The sequence below is a fragment of the Emydura macquarii genome, unplaced genomic scaffold (genome assembly GCF_026122565.2).
Source record: "Emydura macquarii macquarii isolate MOO-44397 ecotype Brisbane River unplaced genomic scaffold, CSIRO-AGI_Emac_v2 contig_2422, whole genome shotgun sequence".
NCBI lineage: Eukaryota > Metazoa > Chordata > Testudines > Chelidae > Emydura > Emydura macquarii.
Window position 1 is genome coordinate 13,223,214 of NW_027132559.1, and position 26,821 is coordinate 13,250,034.

General features: G+C 37.7%; 1 protein-coding gene and 1 long non-coding RNA gene across 4 annotated transcripts in view; one reads left to right on the forward strand and one right to left on the reverse strand.

Annotated features, from left to right (window-relative positions):
* Window positions 1–16,908: 16,908 nt before the first annotated feature.
* LOC137162067 (uncharacterized) lies at window positions 16,909–18,434 on the reverse strand. Its single transcript, XR_010922265.1, has 2 exons — window positions 17,965–18,434; window positions 16,909–17,736 (listed from the first exon to the last, which is right to left on the reverse strand). It is a non-coding gene; the product is annotated as an uncharacterized lncRNA (long non-coding RNA).
* A 1,277-nt stretch (window positions 18,435–19,711) lies between these two features.
* SATB1 (SATB homeobox 1) overlaps window positions 19,712–26,821 on the forward strand; it is an 86,576-nt gene continuing 79,466 nt past the window's right edge. For all 3 annotated transcript variants that reach the window (XM_067561946.1, XM_067561947.1, XM_067561948.1), the window contains exons 1-2: window positions 19,712–20,309; window positions 23,057–23,292. In XM_067561946.1, coding sequence (XP_067418047.1) covers window positions 23,082–23,292 — 211 coding nt within the window. In that variant the 5' untranslated portion in view covers window positions 19,712–20,309; window positions 23,057–23,081. The remainder of the gene's footprint in view (window positions 20,310–23,056; window positions 23,293–26,821) is intronic.

The following is a 26,821-nucleotide window of genomic DNA, read 5'->3' on the forward strand; positions in this document are numbered from 1 at the left end:
CCAACCACCGCGATCGGCAGCTCCTACCCATCGCACAGGGGCTGGGAGGGGATTGTGTGTGTGTGTGTCTCTCACCTGACTTCCTCCTCCACCGCGAGGGGGAGAGGGAGGCAGAGACGCGCGCACACACAACCACTCTCGCACCACCAACTCAGCCCCAAAAACAAGGGCAAGAAGAAGGGGAGGGAGAGAGCGAGCGCCAGACACAAACCCGGCTCCCGCGGCGGCGGCTCCTCCAGGCTCTGCTCCACGCCAGCCTCCCCCTCTCTAGCCCGGCTCCAGCTGCCGCCGCGCACCCGGGGAGGGCAGCAGCAGCAGCAACCGCGGCGGCGGCGGCGACGGCGGCTCGGCTCGGCTCCGGCACAGGCGCGAGCAGCGTCCGCCAGGGGGAGAGGCAGCGAGGCACGGCGCACGGGTGCCGCGGAGCCACCGGCCGAGCTGCAGCCGGCTCCCGGCGTCCTTCCCCGCCCCAGGGCTCAGCCGCAGACGGAGCCGGGCGCACGCCGGCCCCGCGTTTGCTTGGCACCTGGCTGCCCCGCTGTCAGCCCGCCGGGCTCCAGCCTGCTCGGGCAGCGGGGGCGGGCGGGCGTGGCTCCCACCCCCCCTTCTCCTTCCTCGAGACGCCCACTCCCGATGGGGGAACCGGCAACTTGAACTTCAGCGCAATTAACTTCGCCGGCGCCCGGGAAGCCGGAGGTGTCGCCCGCTGCGCTCTTATGAGTGAGTCGCTCTCTTTTTCCTCCTTCTCCGCTTCGCGCCAGCGGGATCGGGAAAGTAACCGGGGGGGGGGCGGGGGGCGAGGAGGGGAAACCCTCCCCCGAGCAATGCCGGGGCGCCACGCACCTGCCGCCTGAGCAGGGCTGGATGCCAGGACCCCGGGGGGGCGGGCAGGATTGTCCCGCACGGGGCTCCGGCTCCTGCTTAGTCTCTGCCCACGGGCAGAGCCGGAGCCACCGGCCCTGCAGCCCCCTTGCTGGACAGCGGCCACTTGGAAAAGGCAAGTGCCCTTAAAGTTTGGGAAACTTCTTCCCCGCCCCAAAAGTGTGTTCAGCCCGGGCGGGGGCCTGCCGGCCGGCCGCGTTAGTGACAGGTTGCCTGGATTTGGAGCGAGTAGCTCGCCAGCCGGGCGCAGCAAAGATGCGTTTGTTAAAACGCGTGGGCTGGGCTGGGTGGGGGGCGCTTGGCCGACCGACGTGTTTAACCTGAAGCGCGGGGTGACTGAGTTGCTGAGGATCGTCTTGCGAGGCTGCTTTAGAGGGAAAAAATATGTAAAAAGGAAGAGACGGGCGCAGGAGATCAACTTTGGCAGTGATCTCTGAGAGGGAAGCGTTTCTCGCAGCGCGCATGGTGGCAACTGACGTGCCAGTGACCTTAGGGGTGAGGAGGCACTGTAAGCACAGGTACGCTATCTCCTCTCCGCTGGAGGTCCCTCCCCTGGCATTTTCCACTTTAGAAGTGATTGGGTTCTTGCAGCAACAGCGAAGGATCCAAAAGGAAACACAGAACATTTATTTCCACCCAGCGATCCAAACGTGCACTTGGAAAATCCTCATAAGTGGATAGTTTTAAGTATATTAACCAAAGCGTCCCACTAGATAGTGCCACGGTTTAACACCCCCCCCCCTCCAAGCCTCTTACAATAATATATACAAGGTGCGTTAGTTTAAAGGAAAATAATTCAAATATAAATATTTTGTGCCCTAGAATTTTTTTTAAAAAGACTAACAGAAAATTTCCTCTATCATAGTTTTGGTGAAATCTTTGATTAGTTCCAGCGTGAAGAACTAATGACAGACACCTAACAAGTTTCCAAGTTTTGCTTTACCAGTCCCAGAAATCTAAAGTGCCTACGTTACTGACAGAGAAACCTTTATCCCATTGAAAACTTTGCTAAAATATTTTATACCAGCTTTTCTCCTTAAATGAGTACCAAAAATGGCAAAAGCTAACCGTTTTATTCAGTCAAACTGAGTGTAATGTTCCTGTGAAAATAATTCAGAGTTTCAGATTCAAAAACTTTGAAGTTAAGGCACATGATCTAGTAACAGACCTTTACTAGGAATATAATTTAGCAACAGTCCTTTATTTCTACTTTGTATCATTTTGGTATAGTACATTCATATATTTATCTGCACCAGTCTGCTGGCAAACATTAGCATTCAAGCTTACATTTTTGACAAATGTGCAGACAGGAATAGCATGAATAAGCATCTTAAATATTAACAACCTAAGCATCTGTTGTGAAACAAATTTAATATATTTACTCTGTTTTTCTCACATTGTTAGAAAAGGTTACAATAAGTGTAAAATTGCAACGTTAGTTAATACAAGGATTGAATTGGATATTTCTCTATCTCTTCAAGTGTTTAAAACAATCACCAAATATAAAGACATTAACTCTGGTGCATTATTTTAAAAAGAAACTTGAAACTATATGCATATTGTGTAAAGGCTTGAATATAATATAATGTCTGTAATTTGTATCATATACTTGCCGTGTAATATTATTTATACACTTACTTATTTCCTATTTCAGATTTTTATTAATATTACCTCACTTAAGTGGAAATAATATTTTATACACAAAAATGTGTAATCGTGTATAATAAAAAGTGAACATAAAAAGACAGCATATATATGCATACATGTATATGTGTGTATACATGTGAGTGGATAGCCCACATTCATTATAAGGCTCTATAACAAAAATAAAATCATTGTCTACAGTTGTACCCACTCTTGAATACAAACAGCTAATGAAAAAGAAACAACTGACTCCAAGGAATTCCTCTTTTTCCTAGAAAAACAGTAATCTAAGTAAAGCAAGAATGTAGAGGGAAGTCTCCAAAAAGCCTGTGTAGTAATTTCTGGATTCAATGCATTCCTCCTTTTTCCCACAACTGCAAATATGTAATAAATAATAGTTCTTTGTACACAAAATGAGTTTACTACGACAAAAATATTTAAGTGGAATGCTTTTTGTTCATGCATTTTTAAAATGTTAGTTTCTTTTTTATATTTTTTGTTCTTTAACCTTTAAATAACAAAGTAATTACCAAAAAAGTTCCTCCTTCTCTTCTCCAGTTCTTTTAACAAGACTTATCCAACTTTTAAACTTGTCCGTTTAAAAATGACAAGTCCTTAGATACTGCTTATTTCTGAGAAATAAATATAAAGCAGGTAAACTCTACCTGTGATTCATTAATGGTACATGTTGATTTGCAGAATAGGGAGAAAGAATCTCCCGGATTAGCCAAAGCTTGTAACTGAAGGTGACACGGGAATCATTTTTATCTTAACAGGTTATGGTTTGCAAAGTAGGCCCATCAGGTCAGCTGACAAGCACCTGTCCCTTATTATTATTATTGAGATTCTTTGGTTACAAATAGCACAAAGCTAAATACAATGTACGGGCTTCAGAGCACCATAGTAATTCTGTAATAAAAAATCCCAAAGGGATGTAGACAGGTGTGCCCTTTGAAACCACAGACATGTCACTCTTTCATGTATGTAGTCAAGCCATGGATAACCACAACTTATATTAAATTAATATTTTTGGTTGAAGGTTAGATTAAATGACTTCAATATGAATATGACTTCAATTTTTGCAATCTTCAATTAAAGTCCATCATTATTTAAAAAAAACCTAATTTGATCTTTTAAATGAGGAGACATTTTTATTTTCAGTCAGGGAATACATTTCTTGAACTACAACTTTTGCCAGATTTTTTTAACTGACTACCATAAAATGAATTTGAAATCCTTGTTATGCTTTCTAGTTGAATTAGGGGAGGGAGACAAACAGATTATTAAATTTTATTAATTTAATAGATTGCTAAATATTTTAACATTTTGCATCTGGACTACAGAGAAATTTTTATTGAAGATAACACAACATTCCGGGCTACTTAGAGCTCTCTATTAAAAAGGGGGAAATGTGATTTATTTTTATTTTTTTTTAATATTTCAGTCATGTTTCTAAGGACTATGCTATTTTACCATAGATACTACTTCAGAGTTGTAGCAGCCTCTTATGCATACCTGCCATTGCTTTCTCTAGATATATTTATTAAATATCTAATGAAACCACAAACTTTACTTTTAGAATAGTTTTAAACATAAGTGGAACATTTTTCTTTCTTTTAATTTATGTTAACTGATGTAGCATGTATATATAATCTCCTTAGAAGTCATTGCTTTTTTCCAAAGAGGAAACTTTTATTTTCAATCAGGGAATACAAGGAGAAAAAAACCCTCCAAGTATAAGCAGTTCTATATATCATTTTAATTTTTTTTGTGGTTATACTAGGATGAAGATATGAAGTTGTTGTTTAGAGCAGGATGATAAAATTACAGAAAAGTGTTTGTTTTTACTTTTTTAATTATTCAAATTTAGGGTTGCTAAAATGAATATTTTTGGTAAAGTTGTTTGATTGTGTAGCATTTTTCATAGAATTTTGACAAATTGATTTATAGAAAAGCTACAAATCATTTAGTATGGGAGGACATATTTTTCTGGTAAAATGGAAGTTCTGTTTTTGCCATTATGGGCATCAGGCTTTAGTAATCTGCGCCTCTTGTACAGAGAACACTTTCTACTTAAAGCTATCATGCACCTACTGTTTATTTACGCTGCATTAAACTGACAGCATAGCAATCAGAGGAAAAATATTACTTACTTTCCTGAAGTAAATACCAGTTTATAGGTTAGTGCATGTATTTATATTCCTGTAGCCACTAAATAATGGTTCTGTCTCCATTTTAATATCTACCTGTGATGTTATCCATGGCAGCTGACTCTTCCTTGTTTGAAAAAAAAAAGTTTTGTTATCATTCCACACCAGTAGGAACTTTAAAGAAAGATGGCATGCAGAAGCTGATTTTAAAGAAATAGTGTTCAGTTTTATCTAGTGTATTTGAGTTGTGTTTCAAACAGTGAAAACATAATTGCTTAAGAATATTTGCCTACCGAGCCACTTAGATTGTATAATCAGGCAACTGCAGTTCAGGGCAGAAGCATTTTGTTAATAACTAAAAGCACAGATGTGTGTATGATAAAAAATGTTTTACAACTCTTTCACTATGCAACCTAACACAGTCTTTTTAAATTTTAGTTGTTACAAAGTGGCTGTACATTATTTTAAAAACAAGACAAAACAACCTATGTTCCAGCTGATTGTTAAATAATAGCTTGTAATACTTCTACTTAAATTTTGCAATGTCTTAAAAAGTCTATTTTGTACCTCCGAAAATCCCATTACATTATTTTTAATCTTTGTTTCATTCCCTTGCTGCTAACCTGGAGATAATACTAGTGAAAACAGCTTGCACTTTGAAGAGAATACCATTAAATTCTCCATCTGGGTGTTCCGCATATCTTTGCCACTGAGGTCCCCTTTTGTTCAAAACAAGTTATAACATTAACATTAAATTAAAGATATACGTCCACTTCCATATGTATGGTACTAACAACACTAATTCTCACCAACAATGTTCTGCAGTTGGCAATTATTGCAACAAAAAGGATATGCAGTGGCCATTTTTAAAAAGTAGGTGTTTACCAACAGTTTACCATCCTGTGATATCGGAGACTATCACAGTTTCCCCACTACTTAAAATACAATGTATAAGTAATATCCATTAACCAGTTGGCAAATGTTGACTTTTTAATGGCTTCTACAAGCCCTCCATCAGTGTGTACAGATCTCCATGGCACTAGATGAAGTTCAGAACAAAGATTAAGGGTAGATTATGGCCCCAATATAGCATATGAATCAGATCAGTTATACAAATTATTCCCCTTAAAATTAGTCTAGCATGATAGTATTAGGTCTAATGTATATTGTGAGCAAAACATTAACACACATTGTTTAGTATTATAGAATTTATGCCAACTGTACCTTTCGCTGTTTATTTTAAAAATACTTTTTCTGAGATGAGTTATTCTCTTCTAGAGTAAATAGATACAGATTGTGTCTGTATATATATAAATATTCAGAGTGAGATCTGATATTATAACACTTCTTTTTTATATTGGCTTATTTATACCCTGTTAGTTGTTTTGCAGCTTCTCTGCTTTAATAACATGGTTTCATGAAGTAAGACCTCTTCACCTGTGTCAATGATTCTTTCATGAACTTCATGGGTGGATTTAGATTATATGGATCTGGACCCACCAAAACTGTTCCTTTCAGACAGACAGCAGTGTGTACCACATATATCAGCTGAGTTGGACCTTTCACTTCGCTTATATTATGACATGTCCGGAGGTGTTCAGGGAGAGCATATAAGCCCAGAGTGCATATGCTTCACCCAGGCTCTTGCTCTGAAGCAAGTAGCTGGCCAGCAGCAATCATTTGTATATTGTGTCACTGCAGCATTGGGGACATATCTGACTATAGGGGCTATATCTTAAGGATCACCCCTTAATCCTTTTCTGGTGGTCAGCATGGCAGACTAAATGTCAACATTCCTGGGTTCTATTCACAGCTTTGCTACTGATTCAAAATGTGATCTTGGACAAGTCACTTACAGTGCCTGAACAATGGGAGTTAGGTACTTAGGTGCTTCTGAAAATCCCATTATTAGGGCCTGATTTTCAGAAGTACTGAGCGCTCACAGCTCCAGCTAAAATCAATGGAAACTGCAGGTGCTGAGCATCTCTGCAAATAAGGCTTTTACTGCGTATCTGCCTTATTTTCCCTATCTGTAAAACTGATAGGCATTATTATATCTGTCCGGCGGGTGTTGTAAGACTTAGTTACTTTTGTTTTCTGTTTGCATAGCACTCTGATATCCCTGGATGAAAAACACTATACTGTGTAAGTGCAGAGCAGTGATGTTGTTCCGGTACCCAAACTATAAGATTTTACTTGCAACTTAAAGTATCTTTCCTATGCCTATCAATAACTAGTGTATGTTGAGATTGTCTGTTCTTGAGGACTTGATAACTAAAACCTCTTTCAATGAAAAATAGAAGTTCTGAACAGAATACATTTCAATGTTTCAAATTCTAATACAAATTCTAATATGGTATCACATGTACTACTAGTGTGTATATAACAAATAGCAACAGCAACAATAAGTAAAATTTCAACTTGAGTTTTAAAAGGGTTGTAATTAACATTCAATGAAAGTTTTATATGAGGCACAATGTTGGAAAGTTTATTTTAACTATGTTTTTGTTCAGAGGTGGGTTTTCTTTATAGGTATAAAAGGTCCCAAGAACAATTAAAAACATCTTAAAAGTTTTAAAATGATAGTTTTAGTTTCTAAGGATTCATTGTAATATAAATACTGTATGCTTATTAGCATTACTAGTGCACTAGACATTTAATTACAGTCTTTGTTAGACATGTTATCTGTATATTAACTATCACAGAAAAAGAATGATATATATTCTTACATGCAAGCTCTTGCTTGCCAACCTTCTTTTTAAGATTATAGATTCAGCTCTTCAATCCAGAATTCTCACATCTTCAGTTAAAACAACTCAGCTTCACAACATAATCTGATTATAGTATGGTGGGTGGGTTTTTTGTGTGTGTGTGTTTTTCACATACATGACATGACTTTTGGAATCTTCTTTTCTACCATTAACTCTTGAATATTATTATTGTCTGAAATACATTCTATATAATAAATATTTGTGATCAGCGATTTGGACTGCAAGCTGTTATAGAAAATTACCATCATCATAAGCAAGATAATATATCTAACCTGGCACCAGTTTTTCCCCTTGAGTGTGTCCCCAGATTACACTGGTTACTGTGATCCCAATAATATAAGTGTTCCATGCAGAATTGCCAATGTTTGCTTTGCACTGAGATTCCTGACAGGATCAGGCATAATAGGAACTGCACATGTATATCTGAGGGCAAAAGTGGGTGCTTAGATCATATATGTTTTCTATGATTGAAAACAAAACAAACAAACGACAATACTCCAGTATTTTGCAGGACTAGATCTAATCACGGCAGTATTGCTATTGGACCCAATTCAGAACTGTGTAAGAAAATCTCTCATTTGAAGTCATTCTGTCCCATTGCAGATGTAATACTTAAATTGGCTTATTGAAGGTTATAATCCTTTGGGCCATTACTATATAATACTGTAGTACTTTTTAAAAATAAAGTATATGGTCATTTTATAACACCATTTTCATTTATTGGACTTGTGATCCCATTAAATGCTGTATTTGGGTGATTTATCTTGTGAGAAACAGACTTTTCTCTTTTAAATCTTACAATGACAGTTACGTTAGTAGGATAGTCATAAAAGTGCTTATTTTTTTTACTAGTCTGAAAAGTGCTTTCAGATACCACCTAATAAAGTTATACCATCAAATTTAATATTTTTCATGTATTTGTTGCATAGTTAAACAGAGCTATTTGTGTGACACAGAGATATTCCTTAAGCAGCATATTACTGTTTGACATATTGTATTTCCAAGCAATATTTCTTATAGCTGCTGTCTCTTTAAAAATGCAGTCTCCTCTATTTGCCCTATTAATTGTTGATATGTTGCCATCCACGAGACAAAAATTAGAGCTGTAATTAAATAATCATGTGATGCTCCTTAGTGCCAGTGAGAGCAAACTCATTTTTCCAGGCCCTGATGGTCACTGATGATTGTATTACTACTGGCTTGCTTTATTTATTTATTTATTTATTTATGTATTTATTTTTAAATGATTATGCATCACTAGGTTACTTAACCACTGCTCTTTTTCAAAATTAAAGAAAGTGGGGAACATTAAGTCAGTTAATTGTTTAGCATCCACAGGGGAGACAAGTTAGACATACCTTTTCTGCTTTTGGTCACCCGATTGTTTCTTTTGGGAAAGCTACATCAGTAGTGTGGTTGTGTGCCATTTAATTTACACTGGTGTTGTGGCGGGGATGGATGCATGTGGGGAATGCCAGGAGAATTACAAAAGGAGCCGGGTATTAAAATTCAGAAATGATTAAAATTGAAATAAAAGGATGCTGCTGCTCTGCCAGTACTCTGGCAGTCATAATGACACATAGAGATTAGTTTCCACCTTCATCTTTTCCTTCTTTCTCATTTCCTCTTGTTTATTGTTGACAGATTTTCCTTATGACTCTGCTTCTCATCTTTCTGTATTTTTCCCCCCACTGCTACATATTCCTACTTTTTCCTTAAGCATGGAGAAGCTTTTAACCATACTGTAACAATAACAGAATAGGTCATTAATATTTAATATTCACATGATTAAAATTCTCTTAAACACAGGTCAGCTGTATTATTAACTGATATAATTTTTCATTAAAAAAAATCTTTATTCTGTCCTTATTTTTTTTCAAAAACTTTTTCTTTGTGTGGTGTGTTAGGTTAGTGGGGGAAAAAAAGAAGTTCCCAGTCATGGATAATAAATTATGCATAAATTCAAATTTAACAGATGGAAACTAGTGAGTTAAAGTTTCTCTTTGACTTAATGTTTTTTTGTTTTTTTTTTTTGATACCTGTCTCATGTATAGTTAAACATCTAACATAGCGTACTGCTTTTCATGCATCTTTGAATTTTATCTTAGCATAAACTCTTTTTTTCCTGTTTTTAACTTATTGTTCTTAATTTGTTTGACTGCAGGGGTTTCTTCACTGACTCTGGGGTTAAATTATCCTCTCATGAAACTGGTATTTTAACTCATAATAAATTACACAATATCATTTAATCTTAAAATTGTGTGTCAACATGATACGTTAAATTGAATGAGCCAAATTCTGCCTTCAACTATACCCATAGCCTTCAGCAAGGAGACATAGGTTCAACAAGACTGAATCTGGCCATGTTTGTGTATTTATATACATACAAACACGATCACTGTTACGATACTTAAATAGGCATACACTTCAGAGGTGTTAATTAAATTTCTTCAATCACTTCACAGTACAGCAGATTGCGTTTATTCTTTATGTTCAAAAGTCCAGTATGGACTGGAGGTAACATTCCTTTAGTGCATGGAAAGATTTACCCACATCTAAATAAAACAGAAAAGACAATAACCCTTCACTGCATTTTGACAACGGCAACAAACTGGTAGCAATTCAAAGAACAGATAAATATCGTGCTATTCCTCCTAAAAGCTATTTTTTTAAACAAAAAATGATATAAAAGAAGACTTAAATTTTGGTGTTGAGTGATGTGATTGTTTTAAAGCACAATTTGCTGATGGTAGTAGATTGTGGTGTACTTGTATATGAAGATGCTCTGTCTTTCAGAAACAGAAATGTTCTGTGTCCTAGTGATGTACTGGGCAACACAAGTCATATTCCACCCAAATATCCTAATAAATAGTGAAATAGCTATGTAAAACAGAGGTAACTAGGGACTGAAGTTATTTCTCTGAGACTGCAATAATTTACACCAATCTTAAGTTGTTTGAAAGATTAGGTCCAAATGAAAAAGCATCATTCCTAACTTGCTTCCATCTACATTTGAAACTGCATATCCCTCAGGTATGGCACAGGGAAATTCTTCATCTATACACCTACAAAATTATAATCAACTGGAAGATAATACAAAAAGTACTCTCTGTATTTTTCTTGAGTAATATATTTCAAAATTTATTACAAAGGTGCTACTATCTTTTTAAGTGGGGAAAAAACATAGAGGAAGATTTTTTAAAAATTGAACAGAAAACAAATGCTGTATATCACTGTGTACTATAGAAGGAATTGAACACTGACACTGTGAAAAGAAATAATTAATAAAATAAGATTAATTTTATAACAACTGATGCTTGGTGGTGAAAGTTCACGCACAGGAACAGTTTACCTCCCATATTCCTTCAAGGAACTGTAAAGATACCAACTAAAATATAAACTGTTCTTCCCCAAAATATTGTATTCACTATAATATTGTATTGTATTATACCACATTTGGGGGGGATATGTTTTACTTATTTCTTTTCTTGTGCTGAAGCCTTAGTACCTATGAATTGTCACATCTACTACCCAATTTCTAACCAAGGATCCTAAAAATTACCTATTTTTGGTGGGAATCCCATATCTAATTACTCATTCAGATGAATTTCTATTCAGGTCAGGGATTCATTACCTGAATTAATTACCCAACAAAGGCTATGCTGTAATTGTTACCAGGATCTAGAAAGCACTGTATTGGTGAGGAAAAACATTAAAAGTATTGTAATACCTTGTTTCTTTGATTATTGACCTACTATTCTGATTCCATTAGTACAGTTATTCTTTCTGGTTTTTAATCAGCTAAGACTAGGATTCCAGAGGGCTCTAGAAGTTTACAGGGACTGGAAGTAACATTTTGATGTAGTTTGCGTTAGTGTTACGTTGCTTGATTGCTTTTGTATTATGTTCCTGTGTGCTTCTATAAATGACATTTATTATAGTGGCACTGGATATGCTAAAACACCCTTTATTTTAGCACCACTATATTACTAGGTCTGATGTGTGGTCATTGTTTGCCAATGGAGTTTTGCAAAACTATTTCATTTTGTGTAAACTTTTTTTCTTAAAATTTTGTTTTTGTGGGATCTTCTGAGCTTTGACAAGCCCCAAAATTCAAAGCAAATTCAGCCCAAACAAACAAGCTTCACCTTGTTTGCACCAAAACCACATATTTTGCATGGTTTTACATTCAACCCAATACTGACCCCTGTCCAAGTTTGGTCAAAATTAGGTATAGTTTCACTTAAGTTTTTTGAACCTTAGAAAAAGTCTAGCAGAACCTGGGCAGAGTTTTGAGTTAATGAAACTTGAAACCAGGACATTGCATGTGGTTTTGGGTTTCATAATGAAAGTTTGACATAGTTCAAGTCATCAATCAGTTCTAACCATTTTCTAAGACCTAAACTCTTCCCTGTTTCCAGCCCACAAGAATTATCAGTAGATTTTTGAGGAAGTGAATAATTAGTACTATAAGTTCAGAAAAAAGAACGATTGTTTTGTCCTGTTGATGAAGCAGGCTACTGCGTAACAAATTTCTGTTGTTAGAACTCATCAGAGCAAGCATCTAAAGCCTTGCTAATAGTACTTGAATGGTCCTTGTGTAGTGATAACTGAAATGGCAGGGGCTGTTTTGCATTGTAATATGCAGCTTTGCTTGGACTGTGTGAAAATCTCGTTCTTACTAAAAAGTGTTAGATTAAACTTCTTTGTGGCTTAGAAGCCTTTCTTTATTACCCCAAATGTTTACTTAAGATCAAGAAAGAAATTCAGTAGTTTGTCTGAAAAAATAACACTCGACTGTGTTGCAAAATAGTTCAACTCTGACTTTAGTAAATAAAAAGATCTGAGAAATGTTTTGTTTGTTGTTAATTGCTTACCTCTGTGATACTAAGCTCTTCTATAATATTCAGTACAACGTTTTCAGCATCCCAACAAGCCCCAAAAATGAATACAGGTGCGGCTTGAACATATCCCTAAAATAACACTGCTTATTAGCCAAATCCTTCGACATAAGTGTTTGCAATTCCAACCCTCCACCCCCATCTCTTGCCTACTAATAATCTAGTGCCTGGGAAAATCAGAAATTTAATAGAGAGCAACCTTAAAAATTAAGTATCTTCCCACAGATGTATGTTGAAAATGCTAGCTTTAAACCAGAGCCTCTCAAACTATGACCTGAAGGCCTGGTGACCTGTGGAACACTTGCTTGTGACATAGGAGATCTAGCAGATCCTATGGTGCTGGCTTTCCTCCTTGCTTCCAGCTGATAAATTGCATTAAAATAATATATTAAATAATTTCTTATTACAAATTTCCATGTAAGTGATTACTGTAGCTGCCACAGGGAAGTTATGAGTGTGAATTGGTGGGAAGGGGGTTTGTACAATCATGAATGAGAAGAGATAATCTGTCAGGCTCACTCCTTTAAAATGTGACACACCCTTTGCTAGCCCCACGCCATAAAAAACATTCTTATATATATTTAGTGCTTGTGAAAGTAACTGTACTGACTTCCTTAGGGAATGAGCTCTATTTATCTACACAATGGGTACAGATTGGGGAGCGGCAAGATAAGCTTTCCCACACTGCTCCAACAAAGAGCCTCATCTCCTCCTAGTGGGACCATCTCTAAGGTGTTTAAGTTTCCATGCCCATTCAGTCCAAGACTTCTCTGTGGAAACTGCCAACAAGAGTGCCAATGAGTACTAATTGTTGTGATGGTTTTTGTGATGTGACCTGTCCATTAGCATTGCAACCAACTTGCGTTTGCATTGGCAACCTAAAGGTGAAAGACTCCATGTTATCATTATCAATCTCCTTAGCCATTCAGTTCCCACTCATGACATTGTACTTACTCCATAAGTTTTTCCCAGTAATTTGCCTTAATGTGACTTGTGGCAACTAGAGGCAAACCTAAATGACCAGCCAAGTCACATCAGCCAAAGTGGAGAAAACACATAATCATACAATCATCACAGTCAAAACAGAAACATACCCATCTAATGCACGTATGCAAAGGCTCGTGGTGGTATGACTCAAAGTAGCTTGTTTTAGCCCTAAAATGTATTTGCATAATCTTATCTATTTTATCAAAAGAACATTTCTTGATTGAAATATATTGCAGAAAACATTTGCAGGAATAAACATGAGCTCCTTAGATATGTAGTCAATAGGGAGATGTCTGCCTGTATGTGATTTTACACATCTGTAAGCTAACTGAGACATCCAAATATAAAATACAGCACTGTGGGACATCGGGTAGAATCTGATATTTTCTAGGGGATTCTGAGTCCATAAACTAACAAGTGCATTACATGTAGTCATATATGTAGGTTTTTCACCTCCGACAGATATGGTAAGGATAATTTACTTCAATTAATAAGCAATTAAGTACTGTTTGATACAATTTACTATTGTAAGTTAAATATTCATTTTATGTAACTGTTTCAGAACACCATATGTGAAAGAACACAGATGAATGTGAGAATGGACAGCAGGTTTTTGTGCTATGCTTTTCAGTGAAATGAAATCCATAGCACTCTTACTTTTTGACAGACATTACCCAGACTAGGACAGGTTTTGATCAAAATGCAAGCTTAGTACATGTATATTTTTCATTTCATTGAGAGAGATGTCACAAAATGCTGCAACTCTAACTCCAAATTGTTGGCCATACATAGGATATGTAATTTGTGTTTGTGGCAGGCAGGTTAGGTAAGCTGTTTGGTCTGTAGTTTCAGATAATGATTGTTCATTTCTAATATGCAACTCACGATAACATCCAGTGGAGAAGTAGCTAGAAAGTCAATCCTGCATTAAACAGCCAAACTTAGGCACATGTTAAATAAAGATATAAAGTATGCATGATTATAGGCATGAGTTAAACATCATAGATTTGACTGTGCTCAGCTCTGCACAAGAGCACAAGGGTTATCATGAAGTGAAGTGCAAGGCCCTTCCCTCCCCTTGCTCCCCTTACCTCTAGGTAGAATTAAGTACAGGCTCCTGTGAGAGGGGAGCCACTGCTTCCTTCTAATGTCCATGAACATTAGCTTCCTGAAAGCCAGGACTTAGTATTCTCTTTTCCCACAGTGAGCAGAACTGGCTAAGCATGGAAGAATGCACACTTCACCCCTTGAAACAAAGAAGGAGCTGCCATTCTGATGTAACACTCTGGGAACAAGCCAGAATTTCCCTAGAGATGCCTGCTGCAGCCCAGCCTCTCTGCACCATCTCCAACACAGGCCATTACTTAAGAATGTCACTAGTGGTCTCTTATTTGTCAGAAATGCAAATGTGGAAAATACAACCACAGCCAGATCTGCATACAGAAATTTGATGAAACTAAATGAGCAGTTTTTAGTGCCAGTTTCTGATGCTTCTAGGTCATGTTCTGCTTGCTTTATTCACAAACCATCCTACCGACTTCAGGAATTTGACCCGCAGTGTCCATATATACACCAACATATTTTGAACAAGAGAAGAGCAGAATAGAGTCCTTAGAAAGCACCGTGGCAACCACTCCTCCCTACAGGCATTTATTCTGTAACACAGGTACTGACAGACTGATCTAATGAGTCACCTCATCCCAGAGTTCACAAACTTTCTTTGTGCCCATATACGTTTTCCCAAAACTGTATTCTAATTCCAAATATTTATTTCTCATTACTATAATGCAGCAGCTTAATATAAATATTTGGTTTCTTCTCTTAACATGCAACTAATTTGAAAAGAGAAGTTATCATCATCATCTATTCAAACTACTGACTGCATACAGTCCATGGTATTTATATATATATTTTTTTGTTTCTTTATCTATATATCTCTTTCCTTTAAATAATTTTTTTTTCTAGTTGGACATTATAATATTAGAAAGTTGATATACTTGAGCAAATATTGGCGTAACGGTCAGTCTACAATTATCCATTTTTACAAACTGCTAGCGATTTTTGCTTTTCAGTACAAAAATCTGGTATCAGTATCATAAACCAATTAAATAAATTTCAATGGAGTTTGCAATTATTGATAAGAGAAATTTAATTATCATATATGCAGAAGGTAGTAATAATGGTCTCAATTAGTTTTTGCCTTCAATTCTAAGCAAAGTTTTACACTAGTCAATGTTCAGTATCTGTAATGAGTGCATTAATGGGTAGATGATATACAGTAATTAAGTTTTAGTGCAGTATGGAGGTTATAGGGTATATGTACATATATGCAATTTAACAACAGTTATTTTTCATAACCATTTATCTCAAGCACAGGACGCATATGCATGATTATATAATTAAGAGTCTTTGTCAGTGTTAATATAATTATTAGGCCTCCTGTACTCAAATATTATCGTCAGATTTTTCTCTCCCCACACTTTTAATTGAATGTCTCTGCTTTTAAGATTAATCATTTTCTGTTTTAACTTATGCATTTAAGGTCTTTTTGACATGAGTGTATTGTGATACTGAGACAAATGTATTTTTAAAATACAGATTTTAATTTTGTTTTAATTTTTGTTTTAATCTTATCTGGTGATCAGTTTACAAGGTTTTATAGCCATAATCCTTGTTCCAGGGATTTTTTTAAATAGCTATTTGTTATCAAAATACAACTATCTTTCCCCCTATTTCTGCACTTTCCTTATTCTTGATCATATTGCAAGCAACAGATGCATGCACTGTCACTTGAAGTTCCCTCATTTTTCAGCATCTTCCTCTTTCCTTTAGTGTACTCCTGTGGTCAGTCTTTTTTATCTCCTAGACTTTAGTGCCACAAAGGCTCTTCTGAAAAGGTGAGAACTGATCCAGTGTAGACTATTTCTACAACGTTTAGGTTCAACTATTTAAATCAGGTTTTTCAAGTGTTAGAATGTTTTTGGTAAAGATTCCATCTTTGAAGGACTAAATAAAATTCAAACTATATGATGGAAAAAGATCAGTTTCTAAATAAACAGTCTGCTAGATAGTTATCCCTTGATCATCTGTTATAGAAAGTGTCATCTAAATTTTCTCATTTTTCGTCGTAAAGCATGATTCTTGTTTTCCTTTTTTCTGCATGCACTCTTTCAGTAACAATATTAATAACCTTATGCAGCACATACGTGTACAACTTAAGTGTTTCACATCTATTCCACTTTCACATCTTTGAACATTATATTCATTTTCAAGCATTGCATTTCTTTGCTTCTGTGATTATAATCTATTTTGTGCATTGCTGAATATGATAAATATTTTATGTATTTCACCCTATTACCATTTTCTTTTCCTGCATGCCCTGTATGTTGCTTGTGCTTATTTCACTAGATGTCAGCTTGTGTTTCTTTGCCTACTTTTGATGCTCTGCTTTTGCGTTATAGTAATGTATATGTGGTAATATTTTTGCTCTTTACAGCATTTATTGATTTATATTTTCTTTGTTCAGAAGTTGTATTTTTCATTTTGTATATTATGTGATTAATATTGGCTCACTGTTGCCTACTTTTAAAAACAACTCTTCTAAGTTTATTACAGCTTCTATGCCTCTTCTAATTTTTCTTCATGTTGTTACCCTGAAGTACTGTTTCTGCAACTGGATACATATTTTCATGCATCAATTAAACTCTTTCTTCTGCTTCTTATATAGCTTTCCTTTCATATACAGTATGGCTAAACTTGTGTACTTTATCAAGGAGTTTAATTTTCCTGTTATCTCTTAGCTTGTACAGACTTGTTGCTTTCAAGTCTATCTAGTTAGTTTGCTCTTTCTCTCAATCCATCATAGGAAAAAAGTTGTCTCTCTTTACTTCTACCCATTTATTTTTGAATACTTTACTACTTTAAAGTTTGCTATTCTTTGCATTTCATTGGGTGGCTTTGGACCCTCTGTTATAGACTGTAGATAGCTACAACTGTAATGCATTGTTTTGGTCAGGGTTATATTATTTCCAATGTATTGTGATTTAATAATGTTATCTGTGATTCAGGGTTGTTTATGTCTGGTTCTTATTTTGTTAAATATATGTCCATCACCCCTGCTTGAACACTTTACAGTAGATTATCATGCAAGTGGCTATCCTTCCATGTACAACTTGAATAGGGATACTATTGAGTTCCACCTCCTGCCTCTGAAATGTGGCATTTTAAAGTGTGCCTTATCCATCTCTTTCAGCTGGCACAATATAAAAGAATCTTTCTTTCCATTTGCATTGTTAGGTCTCTTGGTTAGGTGAGTTCCGTTTCTTCTGTGGTGTGCTTCCAACTGCAACTACTTCTGGGAGGAGCCTATTTCTTGTTCACTTTCCAGGGGGTTGGCCAAACCTTGAATAAAGTGAAGCAATGTTACAAATCAGAGACAGAGCATTCCCATTTACTCTCTTCCGTAAACTGAGTGCCCTGATAAACTCTCTACAGAGCCGGGAACTTTTTATTATGATTTGCAATTGTGTTTCTTGTCCCTTGGTTGGGAACAAAAGCTCTTTCACTCGAGGTAGCGGGGGAAATAGGGTTGTTTGGTTTTGGTTCCTGCTCAGGGTGCACTTCACTCACGCTGGACTGTGCGTTGTCCATCCTGATTTGTAATCTGCCTGCCATATGCTCCTGCACACGCCTCTCTGTGCACACCATGCACCTGCTTTCCGGGCTGCATCTCGCCGCTCTGCCTCTTCACCGCCCCTCGCTCTCTTCATCCCTCCGGCCCCTACAACACCCACTTTCGCCGGCCAAATCTCTGCTGGCCGGCACCCCCTGTGGCCGTCAAGCCTGGCAGCCGGAGCAGCGTCACCAGCACTACCCCGTCCCCTTCTGCCGTGGTTCCGGCGCGCAGTCCCCTCGGGTCCCGTCCCCTCGCCGCGTGCTGCCGGCTTGGCACCAGGGCGGCGGCGGCGGCGGGAGGAGGTGGTGTTTATTACTACGCCGGTCTTAGCAGGTTGTCTGGATATTGTGCAGCCCTCCTCTCCCCACCCCCCGCGGGCCCCCATCTGGTTGGGCTCCCCGCGCCTCTCCCCTTCCTGCTGCGTAACGAAGGTGGCTGCGGCTGGCGCCCCCGCCCCGCTCGGCTCGGCTCGGCTCTGCCTGCGCCGCGCGCGCGCGGCCCCCTCTTATCCTGGCTATTGTGTGTAATCAATGCAGAGCCGACTCACCCTAATCAAGCTGATTACAAATTCCTGCGCGCCCTGGGCCGGAAATCGCACCCCATCCCCCCCCTTGCATCCTCCTCACCCCCCCCCCCCCCATTCCTCTCCCACACTCACCTCCTTGGGTCTCTGGTTTCCAATCCCCCCCCCCATCCCGCTTCTCATTTCCCCCCCCCCGCCGCCCGCCACTTTCTCTCTCTCTCTGTCTCCCCTCTCTCCCAGGACGCGTCGGATGATCCGGGGCCGCCGGGGAAGGGCTCCGGGCAGCAGCGGCAGCAGGGAGGCAGCGTCCCTCCTCCTGTCTCGGGCTGCAAAAAAAGCCGGCTGGCCTCGGTGGTGGTGGTGGTGTGGTGTTGTTGTATTAAAATGAGGAGGAGGAAGAAGCCGCCGCCGCCGCGGCAGCAGCAGCAAGCGGAGAGGAGGAGGAGGAGAGGAGGCTCTGAGCAGGGGACGGCGGCGGCAGCAGCAGGAGGAGGAGTGATGAGTCAACTAATAATTTAATGGGGACAGAAACGCGGGGGGGTGGGGGGAGCAAAGCGAAGCAGCTCCGTCCGGGGACACACACACACACACACACACAAATATATCCCTGTAACATCCAGCCACCAACCCGGCCTAAATAAGTAGCCAGCCAGGGGGAAACAAGCATCACAGCCCGGGCTGCTTCTTTTTATTCTTTGCAACCTTTGGTTTTCCAATTTTTCCTTGGCCATTTGCAGTAACTCTCCGTGGAGTTGTTGTGGTTTGGGGGGGGAGGGAGGTTTAACACTCTTCTCCTCCCCCCCCCCTTTGTTTTTTATTTTTTAAATCATCACACGCGCAACCCACCCCTGGGTGGACTCGGTGGGGAGTGAAATCTCTCTACTTTTGGTGGCGATGGTGGTGGTGTGCCTTCTTGTTTGTGTGTGAGTGTGTTTCCTTCCTCCTCCTCCTCTCTTTCTGACAACAGCCCCGGGTAAATGAGACGAGACAGGTCCTCTCTATTTTGTTGTTGTTGGTTTGGTTGGTTTTTTTTTTTTTTTTAAACGGACGGGGAAGGCGAAATTAAAAGTGGCGTTTTGGTCTCTTTTCTCAACACTTCCCCCCCCCCGCCTCCACTACAGATCTTTGGGGCTGAGCTCCATGCACAAAGTTTGGGGGCTGTTGGTGGTTTTGGGGAGAGGAGCAGCCTGGTTTTTTGTGTGCGCGCTGTTGTGCTGTATGCTTGTTAGAGAATAATAGTGTGACAGCCTAGAAGTAGACTTTCTGCTCTGCACACTGGATAGAAAAGCTCCCCCCCTTGCTCTTGTCCGCATTGATATTATTTTTGAAAGGATAGGTAGCCTCAAGTCACCCCCTCCAATTAAATCTACTACTTTTATTTTTTTTTAATTTATTTTCAGCATTACACTTATCTGTTCAGTTTTGAGCTTGACTTCCTTCTTTCCTTTCCAAACCTTGAAAACTGTATTCTCCTAAAATATATTTAATATATATATATATTTTTGTCCATTGCCATTTTGCTCATGGCTACTCTGTTTCTCGCCATTTATTTTTGCCCCTCCCCTGCATAGGGGAAAATAACAAAACACAAAAATAATAGAATTTCAGGGGAAGTAGCCTTCAGGGCTGCTGTTTTTTGGTTTTTGGGGTTTTTTTTGTTTTGTTTTTAAAGGACCTAGACAACATCAGTCTTGAACTTCTTCCTCTTCAAGAGCTCGGGCTGCAAAGGAAACCTCCTTTGTTTTTGTTACTTATATGCTGCCAAGTTTTGAAGTGGTGAGTTTCGGGTCGGTTTTGCTAATTTCACTCAGAAAACTGCAGTGTTTCTGTTTCTAGATAGTACTTTGCTTCTTTGTCTCTTTAAAAGGTCACAGTGAAAGCTTGGCCTGGATTGTGACAGCCATATGGAATGGATAAGAGCAGAGCCTGTTTTAAATGTGATTATGGGTTTTACTGGGGGAGGGAAGAGGAGGGGAGATGAGAAGGGGAGGGAGCTAATTCATGAGGAGTTAAATAAATAAAATAATATTGACTTCTTATATTTCAGGAATAGGGACTATTACAATGAGTTCATTCAGAAATCAGTAGATGTGTGTTTGTATATGTGATCTTTTTAAAACTGTATGCTGAAATTGTGACCTTATATAAATGTCTGGGATGGAAACTTGTAGCTAGTATAAAGGATGTCTAAATATGAAACCTGAATAAACTCTCTACCTGCCATCTGTAGAGATAATAGTTACTCTAGAGTGCTGTCCTTCTGGGCAGGCCATGCTGATTGTTGCTCATCACTGTTCCAAACTAAGGTTTCAGTGAACTTTAGCCTTGGGCATGGAGTTTAAATAAGTAAATGAGGTGTTTTATGTGTATGTAATTTTGCTGTGTAATGTAAAGCTTTTTACAAGATGACGAAGTATTTAAAGGATGCTTATGGGTGCTAAGGCCAAATTAGAATGACCTCTGTGGTGTTTTGGTAGCAGTCAATCCATTAACTAAATTATGATCTTATCATTTTTATTCACTGTACATGATGTAGTAAGTTCTGTTCTGTTCTGCTCATGATGACTAGATACTTTTTGTAGCAAGAACTTTGGAGCAGAAGTGTATTACTTAAGTTGCCAGAAGTGACAGGGATTTTCTTCTGTAAGGCTTTTTTTTTTTTTTTTTTTTCCCTCCTTATTCTCAAGAAAGACTAGTTTCAGAATAGCAGCCTTAGAGTAAAGCAGCATTGTACGGAAATATTGATAGATGTCCGTGATTTGAGTCTAGTTTTTGGTTAGACTGCAGTTAATGTAATGATAGTAATTTTGATCAAAAAGTGGTTAAAATAGGCACATTTATTGTTAATGAGACTCATAACCAAAAAACAGATGGGACTAAAATCAATGGTAAACCTTTGGTTCTCAGCTTGTCACCCTACAGTGTAAGGATAAATAACCATTATTTTCTAAACTTTACAGTTATTCAGTCAGCATTCTTAAGGTTGCTAGTAAATGTCCAGATTAACACAGATTCTTTTTCTTGGCTATGTAGGACAAAGCAGCCTGTGTTCAAACAGGATAAAATTGTTTACAGAATTATCATTGGAATATATGGTGTCTCCCAAGAAATCCAGACCTAAATAGTTTTGCAATGAAAAATGTACAAAATGTGTTGAATTACTAGGCAACTGAAAGAAAGTAGCAATTATCAGATTCATGCAAGTCTTTCTAAATATGACTCCCCTAGTATTAGTGTTTGTACTCAGTGATGTAAATACTAGTTCATAAAATGAATGTCTAGTCACCTGTTCTTAGAGATTATATTCTATACATAATATAATTGACAGTGTGGCCATACCTTTTTCTGTCTGAAAAAGGTAGAAGACCCTACTATAACTACAGTATTAATCCAGAATAAAATCACTACCAGATAAGTATCTGTTTTCAGTAATTGATTGTTTTGTAATTGATAAAACAGATTCTGATATCGTGTGTGTGTGTTTGTGTGTGTGTGTGTGAGAGAGAGAGAGAGAGAGACTAAAATCACTAAAATTTATTCTGTGTGTTAGACTAGGGATTTTAATGATCCAGTCATTTAACTGGAATGTGGGTTTTTTTTGTTTTTTATTAAAATTTTTTAGAAGGGAAATACAAACATGCTAAAATACACATTTTCCTGATTTGATATTGTGAAATTACTTCCATATTTTTATTTTAGATACCTGTACCAACACACAATTTTGCATTGGCAGGGGTTTCTCTGTGTGAGCGTTTCTAAAGTTCCTGTTTCCACTTTTCTGTTTGTTCTGACTTTTAAAAGACCCCATATTTGACCTAACACTTAAAACTTGATTACATCTTAACATTTTCATCTGCATATCTTAAGTTTTTCAAAAGTTGATAAACTTTTAATTTTAAAACAGTTTTGAAGAATGCAAAAACAAACAAAACCCTACCTAATCAAAAATTAGAAGGCAACTGAGGTTGTACATATTTCTAGGAAAAAGATGTAAATGCACTATATTTCATGTTGCTAATAAATCTTTTGCATGGTTACCTAAAGTTTCAATGTTCTCTTCATTGTTGTACTTCCATTTATTTACTAAGCAGAGAGAAAGCACTTTCATAGTATTTTTTTTTTTTAAATAAAAGCATCAATGATTTACAACGAACACTTGTAAGATTTATAGGAATGGATAGATTGGAGTAGGTACCTAGATAATCACCCTCTCCTATTTAATTCTCATTCTAAAGAATTCAAGATAGAATATGACTATTTTGGCTACATAGCTGTTTCAATATTCTGTAGGTGGATTTAAAATTTTTTTCACCAAATCATGCAATCTTTGGAGAATGGGAACATTTTCTGATGATAAATTTATTTCTTTAAGACATCTTATGACTTATTAGTTTCAAAGATTTATTTACTCTTATTTATAAGCTTACAGTACATATGTATCTCTGTACATGTGTTAACTGTCTACATACACATACGCACATGTGTACAACATATATATATATATATTTTTTAAATCATGGCAGGTGATCTTTAGAGGCGGGACTGAGTATGGATCATTTGAACGAGGCAACTCAGGGGAAAGAACATTCAGAAATGTCTAACAATGTAAGCGATCCGAAGGGTCCACCAGCCAAAATTGCGCGCTTGGAACAGAATGGGAGCCCATTAGGAAGAGGAAGACTTGGAAGTACAGGAACTAAAATGCAAGGAGTGCCTTTAAAACACTCTGGACACCTGATGAAAACAAATATTAGAAAAGGTAACACTTTTAATAATTCTGCATCAGAGAAATATGAATTATATTAATATATGAAGTGCCATTTAGGTGCGGGGAACATACTTTTCACAGACTTCATTTATATTTCAGTGCTGAATCACCATTCTAAAAATATTTTATTCCAAGTTCTAATGTAAATCACGTTTGGGAAATGTAAGCTTCATGCTTGGGTGGAGCATCTTGCTTTCCAGGGTGGAGTCTTATTTTTGTTAAGGTAAAGGCTGCCTTAGGTTTAGTTGTCCTGACTAGACCAAATTCTTCCACTGAAAGCTACTGTAATAAACTCACCCTCTCATGAGTGTGTTTTTGCTATGCAGCAGTAATGTATGTAAAAAGATGCACAGAATCCTAAAAATCTAAATCTTGCCTTTGCTATTAGTGATAGCCAAAGCTTGGAAGGGTCAACAATATTTCCATAACAGTTGCAAGTTGTTTAAAGAAGAGAGTTTTAATCTTTCGGTATCACATTGGAAAAGTCATTTATGATGTCAATCTTTGCAGTTTATTTTCTTAAGTACAGTTCATTATTGAACAATGAACATCTTGGGTGTCATATTTTTCAGTGGTTGGTTTGCTGTAATTAGACATTCTCACAAGGAAAAGGCATGTTTAGAATCATTGATTGTGTGTGTGTGTGTGTGTGTGTGTGTGTGTGTGTGTGGCTTTTGTTTGTATTAAAATACTTCAAAATTAACCATAATATATAAATCTTATATAATAAATCCTTTTGACCACATATTGCAGGCTTGCTAATTTAAAGGTAAACATGCTGTATGTAATTTGGCATTTGTTTTAAAACGACCTCTACTTTTTCTCAGTATAATTGCTATATGTTTATAATTCAGATTTTTCATGCATTTGTTTAGCAAAATGTGAAATGCAGCTAAGACTATTAAACATGTAAAGTTAGAAGGCAGTGGAATTTCACTGTGTCTGATGCATAACAACATTTATCATACAATCATTTATTTTTTCCTCGGTTTGGCGAAAACAAAGAATATATTGATCCTGAAATGAACAGACACAGCAGTCCGTATTGTTAGATCTTTATCTATTAAAAATGGAAAAACAGCACTTCAGCAAATTCTTTGGCCTCTGCTCATGATTACCCTATTTATTGATTGTTTGCCAAGAATGTATGCATCTTAAGAAAGCCAGGGTAAGAGCATTAAAAATATAATTTATTATGGCTTTTCAAACAGAGTGCATTAATAGTGTACTGTGAAGCACTGGGGCTATATAAAAAGGACTTTCTGACGCCTGCAAACATATAAGTTCCATAAATTCCTAAATAGGAGATTTCAGCTGTCTCTGGTATTATGTGATATTTGCACAGCAAACTTTAATGCCAGGACAGTTTTAGACAAGGATTCTACAGACTTCACTGCTCCTTATGGCAGACGTGCTGTTTACACAGACTCATAAACCTTCAGCAAAAGCTCTAACACTGCCTTCAGGTTTAAATCATGTTGTATTTTTAGCACTGAGCACTGACCAAGGCTCTCCCCTTTAATACTAGAAGGTTATAAAGTTGCTGCACTTGGAGGTCTTGCCAAATGCTAGCAAGAGTGATTAGCCAGCTAAGATTGTGCTCTCCTGCATAACGTTTTTCACATTAACACAAGAACGCTAGTGACAGTTACTAGAAGGTTTAGTAGCTTGATTTGTAGTCAGATGATACCTGTGTCACACTTCCAGGATACACCTTTGATATCTACAGCTTCCATCAAAATCTGGTCAGGAGGTCCTACTGTTTTGTTTAAAGTAATACATTTTTAGGAGTGCTGTAACTTATAGGACAACATTTATACATAAAATATCTATCATTGCATGTGTGTATATTGTAATAGTCTAATTTTGTAGCTGGGGGTGGAGAGGGGAAATGAAGAAACCAGATACAGTAGTTCACTCCCTGAGTTTGTTGTTTTTGAAACAGAGTTATGTATTTCACATGAAAATAAAGCTTGGTGTAGGTTTTGCCTTCAGATATTTAACAGTGAAACTACTAACAGATTTTGATTTCCATCTTTCTGTCAGGTAGTCATAGGTCAAACTTTAACTGTGAGATCTTGGGGAAAAACCCACTCCCAAGGGAAGTTTGTGTGGGGGGTTTTTTGTTTTGTTTTGTTTTGTGGAAATCTCTCCAAAACTCAATTAAAACCAATGAAGAAATTGCCAGTTTACATGAGTAAAAATAGCACTGGTCTTCCTGAATTGTCTTACTCTGTGATTTTAAAAACAGAAACAACAGACCCTTCTCTCCCCCTCTCCCCACCCGACTACATAAATGTTGGCAAGCATTTAGTCTTGTCTTTCATGCTGAGCCTATTGGGCCAACCGGACTGAGTTGTGAGCTTTTCCAAATGAGCCTGAAGGGATTTGTTTCCCAGAAACTGACTCTCTGGTGAACAGCTTATTGCAGATGTAGTTTAAATATATATGCTTAAAAGGTATCTTTTATTATAATCTTTTGTTACATGCAGGAGTACAAATGAACAAAGGGGTTTTAAAGCACAGATCTATTATCCACAATAAATCTTTTTTTTTTTTTCATCTTTTGCACCTTTGCAGGTTAGAAAGACCATCTGACACGGGCCAGTCATGGGTATTTAATTGCAGTGTAGACATACCCTGTAAGCGTAGAGGGCAGTGCTCACACAGGCATTCATATTGCAGGACTAATTGGAGATCCTGGGTGCCCTGTTAAAGTAACCCTTGTCATCATTTATACTAAAAATGATACCCCTCTGGCAATCTGCCATAAGCCAGTTCTTGTGCATCTGCTTTTTAACCCTTTTGCTTCCTATCATTAAGGGGCCTGATCCTGCACGTTTTGATGCCAATGGGAGTTTTGCTATTGACTTCACTAAGAACAGGATTGGGGCTGCACTTCCAGCGTCTTTTTGTAGTAACCTGCTATTTTGTATTAAACAAACACAGTTTCGGTTTAAAAATCAGTTTTAAAGGAATCTGCTACTATAACTTCCAGAAGAATGCTTCTTCCCAGCAGTAAGTGATGCTTGGGCTCTCTGTTAATCTTCTGGTCATGTTCTAATAGATGGTACTGAATTAAGCAAACGGTGTGGGAAAACATTTTGTCTTCAAATACTTTAAAATAAATAAATAAATAAATAAATTTAAAAAAATGACTTTTGGACATATATCTATAATAAGACTAGAAATATATGGTGTGAAGTAGCAAAATAAATATATGGCAACAATGTGTTAACTGCAGGTAAATTTAAAACTGGATTTAAGATTATTATTACTGTTTCTTCACCACACAAATCTTGGAATTACAATTTAATAGTGATCTGGTTACACCCAGAAAATAAAAGCCACATCAGGTTAGCAGTAAGTTTTTGCTTTGTTTTCTTGTACAGTTTGTTAGCATGTCTTTTGTTAAATGTCCAGGTGAAATTTTTAAATCAAAGGTAATTGAATATTTTTGGCACAATTAGGAAAGTTTAACGTTAATGAACAAAATTATGTAGATGGCATTAAAATGGCT